Raw genomic sequence first — 13,718 nt, 5'->3', positions numbered from 1 at the left:
GCTAAGATTAGAAGCTTGTTTTAGCATGTTATTTAGTCATTTTGTGCACGTGACCAAAACTGACATGGGATGAGCAGATCAGGCATGATTTACTAGAGTTGCATCTTTCTGAGGACATGGTCCAAGATAGGACTTCGTGGAGGCGTAGGATTAGGGTTAAGGACCTCTAGAGGATATGGCAGTAAGCTCTTAGGTGTATTTCAGGGTCGTAGGTTTTTCTTATTCTTTAAGTGACTTTTCCAATGATTGACTTCTTATGTTTATGCACAAATGATGTTGTATACAATTTTACATGATTTACAATATATTGTGCCACTCTGTTCACTTTCTTGGCATGGGCGACTTCTTATTTCTACATTCTTTCTATATTCTTTGACTTGGTGTATTGGTTTGCCATTGGTTTTCGAGTCGAGGGTCTCTCTAGAAGCAGCCTCTCTATCCCTATGGATAGAGGCAAGGTCTGTCTACATCCCACCCTCCACAGACCCTATAAGTAGCTTTGCTATTTGTGGGATTTACTGGGTATGGTTGTTGTTGTGCACGTGACATTCAAATTATTCATTAATGTGGCATTCCACATAGTCAACCAATTGGTCCGTGGTCAATCGTCAATGATCATCCACATCATTAACCATGTGAACAATTTTTTTTTCTTAATGCCAAATCCACTGATAATCACTTTAACAATTTTTTTTTTCTAGGTTAAAAAAGTTAAAGCAATAGATGCAAATCCATTAATACTATAGGGTCTTTAATTCAGGTTGCCTCTCTCTCGTTCCTAGTTGTTATGCATATATGTATGTCCTCTTGGTCAGCATAAATTAACAATTCTTTTGTTTGGGAGTAGGTAAAGTGTAGGTATATATAGCTGTCAGCTAGCTACATAACAATGAATTGGTTTGTACTTTTTTTTATAAAATTTCATGAATTATATTATAATTAATGTCAAGTTGTCAATGGTTAAAGAAATCGTGTGTTTTTTTTTTTTTTTGAACGACAACTTTTATTAAAATGAACCAAAGAAGCCAACCATAGTTAACAAGAAACTAACACGGAGATGCTACAAAACACAGAAAGAAATCGTTTTATTGTTGTGTCACACCCATGGTCTAATGAAAGAAATTGTTTATTGAGCTTGAATGAAAAATAAACTAATATGAAGTTTGTATGACTAGAAAACTTGACCATTATTTAATTTAGTGTAAACGGACACAATAGTATAGTTATACCACCCCCTTGATACATATTACAAAGGTAACCAATTAGAAAGGCCAACACCCACTAGGAAACAAAGCAGCAATGCTTGAACAATGTGTGATTTACTGATGTTTTAACAATGTGAGATATGATAACTGAAAGTTTGACTACATGTTTTGACAACATATTCTCAAATTGGTGACCGGTTGGACGTCATGAGATGACTCAATAAGTTAACAATGATATATACATAGGCAGGTAAGGTAAGGTTACTAGCGTTGCTCTATTAAATGATGATTTCAAATAGGCTCAACCTTTGGTTCAATATAAGTGAGAGTAATGATGGTATTAAAATCTCCATTTATGACACTAATTAATATATAAAATATTCTTAATATATCAAAGTGCTTAAATCGTTAATTTTGTAATTTTATTTAAACATCCTATATAAAAGTCCATTGTTAGTTAACTTGTAGCTAGGGTGTACAAAAAACTCGCGGCTCACAGCTCGCAGCTCGCTCAAAACTCGCGGCTCGCAGCTCGCTCGAAACTCGCTCGAAAAAAGTTAGAAAAAAGCTCGGCTCGAAATTGGCTCGGTTGTAAATGAGCCAGCTCGGCTCGGCTCGGTTTGTAAACGAGCCGAGCTCGAGCTTGGCCTGGCTCGGCTCGTGAGCTCGTGAGCCGGCTCGATAAGGTTTACATCCTTCATTTTTTGTCCCACATCGCTTAGAAGACAAAAATCAAGGGAGTGTCTCCCCTATAAAAGAAGGTAAAGACAATGTACAAAGTGAGTTAACTATTTATACTTGCATATTTAGCCATCTAGTTAAATTGCAATTATGGCCCTAAGTCTATGAAGAGATTCATTTTTTGGGTTTTTTAAGTAGTAAATTTTGTGGTTCATTGTTAGTTCGAGCTAGATCGAGCCGACCCAACTCGAATTTTAATCGAGTCGAGTTCGAGGCTTAAATCTCAGCTCGATTTGAAATTTGAGCTCGAGCTGGATCGACCTCGGCTCGGCTCGTCTACAGCCCTACTTGTAGCAATAATCAACGTGTATATACTCCTCCTATACCTGATACAATTTGGGCCTACATGGGCTGAAAACGGGAAATTAACTGGCCATTTGCCTATGATAGATAGTGGCAAAAGATCAAATACAAATAATCTTAACATACTAAACATACAAATTGAAGGAAAACCCAAAAAGACAAGGTGGCATTTTTGTAATTACCACCAACTATCAAAGTTACAACCAAAAATACCTAAAAAAACACAAATTTTTTTAAACATTTTTTATTAAAAAATCGCTACATTTCGTTAGCAAAAAAAAAAAAAAAGAAAAAAAATTTTTTTTTTTTTGGCTGCTACTAAAAGTAGCGATTTTTTAATAAAAAATGTTAAAAAAATAAAATAAAATAATTTGTGTGTTTTTTTTTATTTTTTTAGGTCTTTTGGGGGGTTTAGATTTTAGCATTTTAGCTTGGGTGGGGGGGGGGGGTTAGGTTTTTTTTAGGTTTTTGGGGGTGGGGGGTGGGGGGGGGGGGTTAGGTTTTTTTAGGTTTTTGGGGGTGGGGGGGGTAGGTTTTTTTTAGGTTTTTGGGGGGTGGGGGGTTTAGGTTTTTTTTGGGGGTGGGGGAGTGGTTAGTTTTTTTTAGGTATATTTGTAGGGTAACTTTGATAGTTATTGATAATTACAAAAATGTCATCTTGTCTTTTTGAGTTTTCCTTCAATTTGTATGTTTAGTATGTTAAGATTATTTGTACAAGAACTTTACCCGATAGATAGTTGTTGTTGAGCTCAAACCAGCAGCCCAAATGCAGTACATATTTTGGAAAACAATCACAGTGGGCCGGTTGCAATTGTTCTTCACATCAGGTGCGTGCGTTCGAACCACCACTTTTCCCCATAATCACGCTCCCAAAAAGTAATTTATGCCTCCGTTTTAGTTGCTGTTTTGATTTCAATCGTTGCCCCCTTTGTGGGTTTGTTTTTTATTGTAAATTTCTGCTATTTGTGACTAGTGTTTTCTTGTTTGTGTTTTTTGTTTGCGATTGATTTATGAACTAGAGGGTTTTTTGTGTTCGGTCCGTAGGGTTTTTTACGCAGATGTGAAATTGGGAATGTATGTTGCGCTCTTGTATGTTTGTTGGTTTTGTTTTTGCTTGTTTTGGAAGGGATTTTAGCTATTGAGTTTGCATGCACACCAGGTGTTTGGTTTAATGCCTCAATGAAAGATGCCTCTTTTGGAGCGGAACTCAGGTTGTTAATTTGTTTAGAACATCAGATGACGGCTTTGGGTATTTTGTTCTATTCATATCTAAATCATAGATGTAATTGAACACTTGGTAAAATGAATTAGTTGAGCTGGCTTCTTATTTGAGAACCAATATAAAGAAATTAGCAATTACTCGATAACAAATAGGCTTACATGTATATCTGAATAAATTATAATATTTCTTGCTCAAAACATTATCCCTTTGACCCGTTTTAACCAACCCGTTTCTGGCCTCCACCGGTGTATAGCCACTTTTTGTTTGTTTAACAACTGTAATTCAGAAAAAATTTCAGTTATCTAAAGATGATTTTTTTAGGCTGCTAATGCTCACTTTGAAAGTAGTTTAAAAAGTAGGTATGTTCTGATTTTTTTTATTTTCTACATCAGTTAGTTGTTAGCTGTTATTCATACAAACCCTATAGGTTCTTTTATATCTATATTTCATTTTATTAGATTATATTACTTTTTTGCTATTTGTTTTATTAATATACAACACCTTAATTATTTTTGTGTCCTAGGTTACCTTTCTAATACTGCTATCTTTTACATGACCACTCACTCTCTGTTCGATTAGGTTAAACTGATAGTTGTGTGTGTGTATAGAGATACCGATGGGAGTAACGGTCAAGTCATCAGTCAACATCGGATTGAAAACAGGGTACTCTGTTTTGGTCACCGTAGCAGCCGGTTTCGTCGGAATCCACATCAGCGCCGCCTTGAGATGCCGTGGTGACTACGTTTTAGGGTTAGACAATTTTAACAGTTATTACGATCCTACCCTCAAAAGGGCTCGTCAACATGTGTGGAAAAAAAGTGGGATTTTCATTTTGGAATGGGACATAAAGGACACCGGTTTGCTGAACGAACTCTTTGAGATAGTTCATTTTACTCATGTTATTTATTTAGCTGCTCAAGCTGGTGTTAGATATGCAATGAAGAAACCCAAAATCTTATACTCATAGTAATATTGCTGGTTTTATTATTGTTCTTGAAGTATGCAAAAATGCAAATCCACAGCCTGCAATTGTTTGGGTATCTTCTAGTTCTGTTTATGGGTTGAATACAGAAGTACCCTTTTTGGAAAAAGATCGAACTGATCCTATACGCTGCAACGAAGAAAGCGGGTGAAGAAATCGCTCATACGTATAATCATATTTATGGGTTGTCTTTGATGGGTTTGAGGTTCTTTATGGTTTATGGACCATGGGGTAGACCCAATGTGGCTTATTTTTTCTTTAGTAAAGATATCTTGAAACGAAAATCGATTCCCATTTTTGAGTCTAGTAATCATGGGACTGTTGCGTGTGATTTTACTTTTATTGATGATGTTGTAAAGGGTTGTTTAGGTGCTTTAGACGCCACTGAAAAGAGTATAGGAAGTGGTGGGAAGAAAAAAAGGGGTGGCTCAGTTTAGGATTTTTAATTTAGGGAATACTTCGCCTGTGCTGTTAGTTTAAGTGTTGTGATGTTACTTGTTTAGTTTCTTGATTGAAGGTTGACTTGCAGTGTGTATGTGTTTTTTTCTTTTCTTTTTATTATAAAGTTCTTGATATGAGTTTGGTTTTTGTGATCTCATGATACATTTTTACATTAAGCTTTGACTTTTATGATTTCCTTTGTTTTGTTACCTCTTTACTAATCTTTCTTTTTATTGTAATTTGTCAACTGAAGTTGCTAGTATAGGGTTATCAAACAATCGTGTCGTAATAGTAGCCATCTAAATCGCAATCACCAGTTGTTACATAAATCTATTAACAACCTAGGGCAATAGTTGTGTAAACTTTCCAGGTCATGTCTACTTTGTTTATCCATTATTTATAAGATATTGCCACTGCATGAATACCTTCCGAGTTACTACCAAGAGAATTAGATCTTTCAAGGATACAATGTTGTCGGGAGATTAAATTTGTGTGCATCGCAATCAAGCTAAAACTTAGCTAATACCCTACATTCAATGTGAGTTAGTTTGCAACGGGATATTAGTTAACCAATGTGTCAGGTATTACTGTTTCATCGTCAACTGATTCACAATATGCGCAAAACAATAAAAAGAGTAGAAGAAGAGGGTGACATGCAAATTTGATTGTTTGAATACATCATGTAAAACTAGTTATAAATTAAAATTGAATTTACAGATGGTTTTCTAGCTAACGCTCTAGCTATGAAGAGGGTGACATGCAAATTTTCTCTGAATTTGCACACATTAAACTATGGGGTCAAGTGATAATAATATCAATGCAGACTCGTGTATCTATATTCTTGTTGAGACGTACGGATTTCACAAGTGACAATTATGTATAACATCCTCTCAACAGATTGTCTTCGTCAAATGATAGGCTAACACGTGGCATCTCTTCTTCATTAGCGAGACTTCATCAATTTTCACTAGAGGTAACTCGCTTCTGTGGTAAGTTCCCTTAATCTTCATCCAGATGGTAACTTGACAATTGACATCATAGGCTAGTTCCATAATCCTCATTAGTGGTAACTTGCCGTCAGAGGTAATCTCCATTGGTTCTTCATCAATTATAAGTTCCTTGAAATTAACAGCCTAAAAAACAACGAATAAATATCTAGTTAAAAAAAACCAGCCGTTTTTTACAAACAAGCGAAATTAATTAAAAATGCTTAATTGCGGAAAACATTGACTTCAAAATCGGAGCTCTAGATGACGAAATTGGGTCCCTGAGAGTTGGGAAAACTCACCTATAGCATTTGTCCACGCGTGTGGCTTGTTGAGACATTTGTCCATTACTTATCCTCGTATAACTTCAAATTGTCTAGTTGCACCAAATACGAGTCTGCAGACTGCTAGATCATGGATTAGCTCCGTATCCCTATCACTTAATAATAATAATAATAATAATTATTTTTATATAAATTTAGACAAAAAGTTCTTTGGATTGATCCAATCCGATCCATTTTGAACGACTCCAACAACTACTAGTAACCATGTTAATTAGTCAAAGTTTTGGTTAAGTTAAAGAATGAGAAATTGCTAAATATTTGAGTTGCATACCATTGAGATGCAGGATAGACTCGCGAGAGTTTTGTTCCAAGTTACATGAAGCTTATCTTGAATTTGTTTCTCATGTTTGTTGCTTCTTTGATTTCTTATTCAACCATATCTTGAATCTCAGGATGTTTCAAGAGCATGTAAATGAACCAAATAATGGAAATAGATGTAGCCTCCTTTCCACCAATTATGAAGTATTTTAGATGTCTGTTGTTGATTTGCAGAATATCTTCTTTCTTCAACTGCAATTAAAAAACTTCAAGGGTCAAACATTACACTTTGATATTAATGGCCTAACCCATTAACGGATATAACTCTTTTATACGTTAATATTTTTTTTTTAAATTACACCGTATTTAACGAGCATTTCATTCTCTTTAATTCCAGCACCCCGTTGCTATAGTTTCCTTAAAAAAATTACAGGATTTTGAATGCCCGTTAGTTCATTACGTGATTTTGAATACCCATCACATGACTACGTGATTTTGAATACTTATTACGTGATTACACATTCAGTATAAATCCACTACGTGATTACACGTTCAATATGATTAAAAAAAATATTAACCTATGAAAAAATTATAGTCGTTTGAAAATCAAGGGGGAAGGAGTTCAAGTGGGAAAGGACCAGAATACCCTTTTGCTATTTGTTTCTTCAATTGTTTGAATCTCATATTTACGAAAATGCCACTGGATTACTTTGAGCCATTATTCTTAAAAGATCAATGGCTTAAATACTCATGTATGCTTCGTACAAGACTCGTCTTGTACAGAAGCCAACCTCTATTTATTTTATATTCAATTCAATTATATACATCAAATAAGCTATGGTCTCAACCAAATAATATGTGTGTAACACCAAATAATATGTGTGTAATATAATTCTGTGATATTTTGATGGGCTCAACCAAATAATGTGTGTGTAATATAATTCTGTGATCTTTTAGGCAAAAAATATATATTAGGAGGGGGAACCTTATTTACATTTTACCCCAAAACATACAAAGAATAGGAACAGCCATACAAGTGGTTCTAAAGTTATTAAAACATAATCAAAACACATGTTACTTTTTAAACACTCCTTTAGAAAAAGTTTAGATGACTATTCTAAATAGTATATTTTCTGTAATCATAGTTAAAACATTAATTGGCCACAAGGTCAAAAGAAAATTAAACTGTTTGTACCAGAGTCCACCACTCCAACCCGCCTCAGTTCAACCCCACTAAAAAGTCACCAGTATTATTAACCCGAACCTGTTTTGACTCGTTATCCAACCCACCCATAATTTTTATGGGAAAAAAAAGTGTAAGCTTACCAGAAATGATCTTGTCCATCATCAAGCACTTTGACCCTTTCCTTTAACTTAGCCTCTGGTCCGATATTTGACAATTCTTAAGACCTTCACTTTGAATATTGAATCCAACTGATTTTCATGAATAAATCATGTGTTATATCATAAATACTAATAATCAAAACCAGTTTGTTATATCATGGGGTAGACAAATGTTATTAGCTGATTCAGTAATTATACGCGCAAGTTTTACTGCACTCTACTCAAGATACTTTCCCTGAAAATTCACACCTTGAGACTTTTCTCTGTTCTTGAATTTGACATGGTCAACTCTGAATGTTCCATCACCCAGAAGATCCTTTAGGATATGATCCTGCAAAAGTTCAGTTGTAATATATAAGTTATTCACAGACTTCATATCAAGTACTAATACAATTAATCAAATTAGCCAGTGGCGGAGCCACACTTTGAACAACGGTGTCGTCCGACACCATTGAATTTTGTGTAGCAATACAACGTATAATAGGAAAAATTCGAGCGACACCATTGTTTTTTTACGAGCGACACCATTGTCTTTTTACAAACGACACCATTGTTTTGTTTTCTTCTAAAAGAATTACATATTAAACAAATTTATATTTCAAAAATTAAGCCCAGTTACTTGAATTTAATTAGTATACTTTAAATCATTAAAGGTCCATGCTTAATTAGTCTTCTAATCCAGTAAGTATTATAGCCTTCTAATTGGTTTTGTTTCAATTGTTTAACTTAGCAGGATATTTGATGATCATTTGAATGATGTGTGCACTAGTTTGTTATAATGAAAAAGAGTTTTTTTTTTTTTTTTTTGCAAATTGCCATTGAAACATTATGAATCGTTCTCAAAACATGAAAATGCGTACAGAGCAACTATTAAATGTTTTTTTTCTATATATTTCAGATGATTTTGTAATTTTATTATGTGTTTTTATTCAATGACATTGTACTTTTACTATGATATTTACTTTTATTATGTGATTTGACCCGACTAGATCCGAACCGATCCAAAAAGTTCGACTCCGGGTTACTATAAACCGGGGTATCCATAAAAAATGACACCATAAGAAAAAATTTCTGGCTCCGCCACTGAAATTAGCTATGTTTTCTTTATCATAACTCCACACTAAACAAAATGCCCTAAATTAATCAAACCAAATGCAGATCTAAACCATAATTTGTATCTTCAACTTGTGAATCAGATTCAACTTTGTAATCGAGAGACTCGAAATAACTTCAATCAAATTTCATTATCTATTACTATAACACTTCAATAATTCCACAAACCACACCAAAACCCTAACTAAACTCAACTCACATTCATTGGATAAACTAGCAACCAAAAAAACAAAATTAATCGTACAATCACACAAATCAACTGATTAACAACTTAAAATTGCACCCTATCAACCTACAAAAGCAAGATCAACATAAATCACAAACAAAACAATAACAATAATAATAATTCATTGGCAAGTTTAACTCACGAAAGTCAAAATTAGTACACATTGTGAAATCAGTTCCAACGTATAAATTAATGTGATCATTAAAATTCAATTTTAGGTTTTGAGGAACAAATCCTATTCCAACAAAAAAAAACACGCACATGTCTGAGAATACCAGTTTATCATATGGAAATCAGAGGGTATTATATAAACACGCACCTGTGTTCTATTTCAATTTTAGGGATATGAGAGATGAGTGGCCAGTAGTGGGAGCCTCTTCCTTCACACCTTTCTTTCAATTTTGGGCAATCACCATATATACTCAAACTCAGAAGGGAAGGCAACAGCGTCTCTGGTAGATCTTTCACCTTTGGGCATTTCCAAATTTCAAGATGTTGAAGGGATGTGAGGTGTTGGAGTCCCGTTGAAATGGATTCCAAATTATCAAATTCCCATATGTGCAGAGATGTAAGAGAAGAAGGGAAAAGGTGGGACAATTGACTAAAGTTCCTCACATCAGTTTCATTATGTAACTTCAGTTCAACAAGAGAAGCTGGGAAATTCTGATAGCCCCATTCTGAGATGGGCTTTTTCAACCCCCCTATTCGAAGGGAACACAAATTGGGAGGCCAAAGCCCACGAGGAAAGGAAGCATCAATCATTGGACAACTCCTGATCTCCATCTCTTTTAACATGGTGAGTTTTGGCAGCTGCAGGTCAGGAAATGACTCCAGATTTTTACACTCGCATATGCTCCAACTGATTAGATTTGGTAGCTGCAGGTCACCAAATGCCTTCATGTTTTTGCAACTTTCTATATACAAATGTGTGAGATTTGGCAGATGGAGGTTAGGAAATGACTCTATGCTTTCACACCAAGCTATTCCCAACCTGGTGAGGTTTGATAGCTCAAGGTCAGAAAATGACCCTATGCTTTTACAAACATCTATAAACAACGAGGTGAGATTTGATAGCTGATGCAGATTAGAAAATAACTCCATGTTTTCACAGCCACTTATTGTCAAAGAGGTGAGGTGAGTGGAGTTACTCAATTGATTTATTGATTTCAGATTTCCACAGCGATGTATAGTAAGTGACTTGAGATTCTGCCCTCCTCCACCTGTTGTTGTTGCTCTTGGGAGGGAGACATCTCTAACTGAACTACACCATCTGATGTCTAAACTCTGAATGCTCGTTGGACAACACAAACGCTCCATACTGTCACATGAATCTATAGCCAACTTCTTAAGAGATGATAAGAGGTCGCACCCAGTGTTATCCTCATCCTCCTCTTTCTCTCCTAAACTCACCAAATTTTTACATGGAGATACCTCCAATTCCTTTAAATTTACAAGAACTTTACTTGCCTCTGCATCTGATTCCCAAAGGTATCTTATCTCATCACAATTTTGTATGCATAGCTCTTCAACCGCCCCAAAATTCACTATGACACCTCTCCACACCTCATCCGTAAGCCCTAAAATCGATCTAATTTCCAATTTAGTGGTTGATGAAGCTGCTTTAACCAGACTTCTCAGCACACTTTCACCACATCCCTCTATCCTCAAAACTCTTAGCGAAGGTAATGCTTCAAGTGAGACATCAATCAATTTTGGACAATTTTTTACTCGAAGCTCTCGAAGGCGTGGAAACATCACCTCGCTATTGGTTGACCATACCTTCCAACTAGACATATCTTCAAACCTTAGAATTTCAAGTGAAGGGAAGGTAACATCAGTAGTCCTACTTAACTCCAAACTGATGATTTTAACATCATCCATTCCTTGAATCAACAACTCCTTAAGTGCAGGTAACTGCCCAAGCGGCGGTAGAGATGTACATTTTCTACAACCCCGTAGCGACACATGAACCAATTGATGAAAAGACGAATCCCCAACCCAATTCGGAAACTCTATTCCCTTATAATACTTAACCTCAAGCATTTTCAACTTATCACTATGGGGCTTTAACTCATTGAGAATCTCCTTCTCAAGTGTTTCCCTTCCTGAAACATCATCCCATTTCAACTCTAACTTATTAATCCCTTTTAAAGATAAGTTCGCCTCTCGTGCATGCATTGAGCTTTGTACTTTGTTCAACCCCTCTATGGAAATTTCCCCATGGAGATCCTTTAATCCCTTAAGCTCAGTAATTGCAAAGCCATTGTTTCCTTCAATGATAATTTTAGTGAGAGTTTGTAGGCTTTTCAACTCACCAATCCCCAAGGGCAACTTTTTCAGACATGGAGTATCTCTCATGTCAAAATGCCTCAGCATTTTTAGCTTTAAAAAGCTTTTAGGCAACTTGGTCAAACTCTCACATCCAAAAACTATCAATGTTTCTAAATTATAAAGATTACCAACATTGTCCGGCAACTCTTTGATATCAGTTTTAGATAGATTAAGATACCTTAGGTGCTTCAAACTACCAATGGAATTCGGTACCTCACTTATACTAAAACGACTCAAACTAAGAACCCTTAATAACGGTAACTCAGGAAGTAAGTCAACCAAAATCTTGCTGGATAAGTAGAACTTGTCCCACCATTGATCCACCCCAACATATACCGCTAACAATGTTCTCAAACCTTTAGCTCTCTTGAAGGCCTCAAACTTGTGGTAAGCTACATATTTATCACGAATAAATGACATGTGGCGGTACCTTGCTAAATCTTCCATCCGATTGTCATCCCTTGAAAAGAACTCTCCGGCAACAAATGTGGCCAAATCATTCATCAGGTCATGCATCACAAATAACGGTTCCTCATTTGGTGATTGTTGAAAAAATGACCTTGATAACAACTCTTCAAAATATTCATAACCAATGCGTTCTGGTGACTTGGCTGCATTTGATTTGTTCAAAAACCCTTCTCCCAGCCACAAGAGGACTAACTCTTCCCTGTCAAACATATAATCCTTGGGGAACAATGAGCAATATGCAAACAACCGCTTCAAATTTGCAGAAAGATCATGGTAACTTAGCCTAAGGGCGGGAACAATTGCCTTCCAATCTGCAGAAAGGTCACCATCACAATTTGAATCCCATATCTTACTATTCAACACATCATCCCATTTTTCTTCATCTGTTTTAGCCCTCAGCAGCCTTCCAATTGCCTTTAAAGCCAAAGGCAAACGACCACACTTTTCCACAATACGCTCACCCTTTGGTCTGAGTGTTGGGTGTGAATCAAAGTTGTCTACGCCCAATGCATGTAAAGCAAATAAAGACAAAGCATCTTCAGATGACAAAGTCTTAAGATGGTCTAGATTATCAAAACCTAGCATCTTAAGCAATTGCTCCTTGCGAGATGTCATGATTACCTTACTTCCACGAGCCCCTGAATGAAATGGGAGCACTAGGTTTTCCCAATCGTTAAAGTTTTCACTCCACACATCATCTAGTACTAGTAGAAATCGTTTGTCCTTAAGTTTCTCTTTAAGAGCCACTTGAAGCTGATTTAGATCTTCAAATTCCTTGTTTTCGTTGGACACGGCTTGAAAGATGGTTTTGGTTATCTTAGAGATATCAAAATCATCAGAGACACAAACCCATGCGTGGAGTTCAAACCGACCCTTCACTTTTGTATCATTATACAACAGTCTAGCTAGAGTGGTCTTACCAACCCCACCCATACCGACTATGGGTAAGACACTGAAGTTTTCCTTACATGGCTCATCCTGCAACAGCTTGTTGAGCAATTTTTCTTTCTCCTTTTCTCGTCCAATGACATCAGATTCTAGCAAGGAGGTTTCGTTTCCTCTATCGTTATTTTTTGGCTTTTCACCTTTCACAATCAAACCTAGCCCAGCTTTTGCCTTATACAGTTGTTGCAACTGGGTGGTAATACTATCTAACTTGGGAGTCAACCTATGACTTAGTGAGAAGTTTGTGCAGCAAGTTGGGATGAGCTTTCTTACCATACTGGTGCTTGCTTCTGATTCCTGGGTCAGCTCACGATGCATAGCTTCAGTAGCCACCTCATCGAGCACGTCATCGATATCGTAAGCCAAATGTTGGAGACTATTGAGCCATAGTCTGACAGATTCATCAGTTATTTCCTTGTGTGAAGCATCGTTAAGCAGAGCTTGGATCTGGGACAACGTGCTCCCCAATTGCTTGAGCTCGGAATGAATATTCTGGGAACGAGCATATTTCTTGAAGGCTTCATCAGTTAGCTTCTGAAAAATGACATTTATATATATATGAAAATGAATTAATGTCATTTGAATTAATGTCATTTGAATCAACACCAATCAATTTATGTAACTTGACAAAATTAGGCAATTGATGTCATTTGCATTTAATAAATAGATAAGAAACAAAAAGAAAAACAAAACGGAAGACGGCAGGATTAGAACCCGTGTATTCTTATTATTAAAGTGACTTTCAAACTACCAAACCAAGTGATTCAAGATGGTATTTTTCCGATTCATTACATATATATTCTAACTTT

General features: G+C 36.0%; 1 protein-coding gene and 1 pseudogene across 1 annotated transcript; one reads left to right on the top strand and one right to left on the bottom strand.

The window, feature by feature from the left end:
• The first annotated feature begins 4,087 nt into the window (after window positions 1–4,087).
• Window positions 4,088–4,933, top strand: LOC110903524 (annotated as a pseudogene).
• A 3,110-nt stretch (window positions 4,934–8,043) lies between these two features.
• On the bottom strand, window positions 8,044–13,488 carry LOC110902240 (putative disease resistance RPP13-like protein 1). Its single transcript, XM_035982477.1, has 4 exons — window positions 10,223–13,488; window positions 9,485–10,156; window positions 8,976–9,054; window positions 8,044–8,157 (listed from the first exon to the last, which is right to left on the bottom strand). Exons 1-4 carry the CDS (start codon window positions 13,486–13,488, stop codon window positions 8,044–8,046), a joined length of 4,131 nt encoding a protein of 1,376 aa, XP_035838370.1.
• Window positions 13,489–13,718: the final 230 nt, after the last annotated feature.

The sequence above is a fragment of the Helianthus annuus genome, chromosome 13 (assembly GCF_002127325.2).
Source record: "Helianthus annuus cultivar XRQ/B chromosome 13, HanXRQr2.0-SUNRISE, whole genome shotgun sequence".
NCBI lineage: Eukaryota > Viridiplantae > Streptophyta > Magnoliopsida > Asterales > Asteraceae > Helianthus > Helianthus annuus.
Note: the sequence above shows the minus strand (reverse complement) of the source record. Positions and strands in the feature narration are given on the sequence as shown.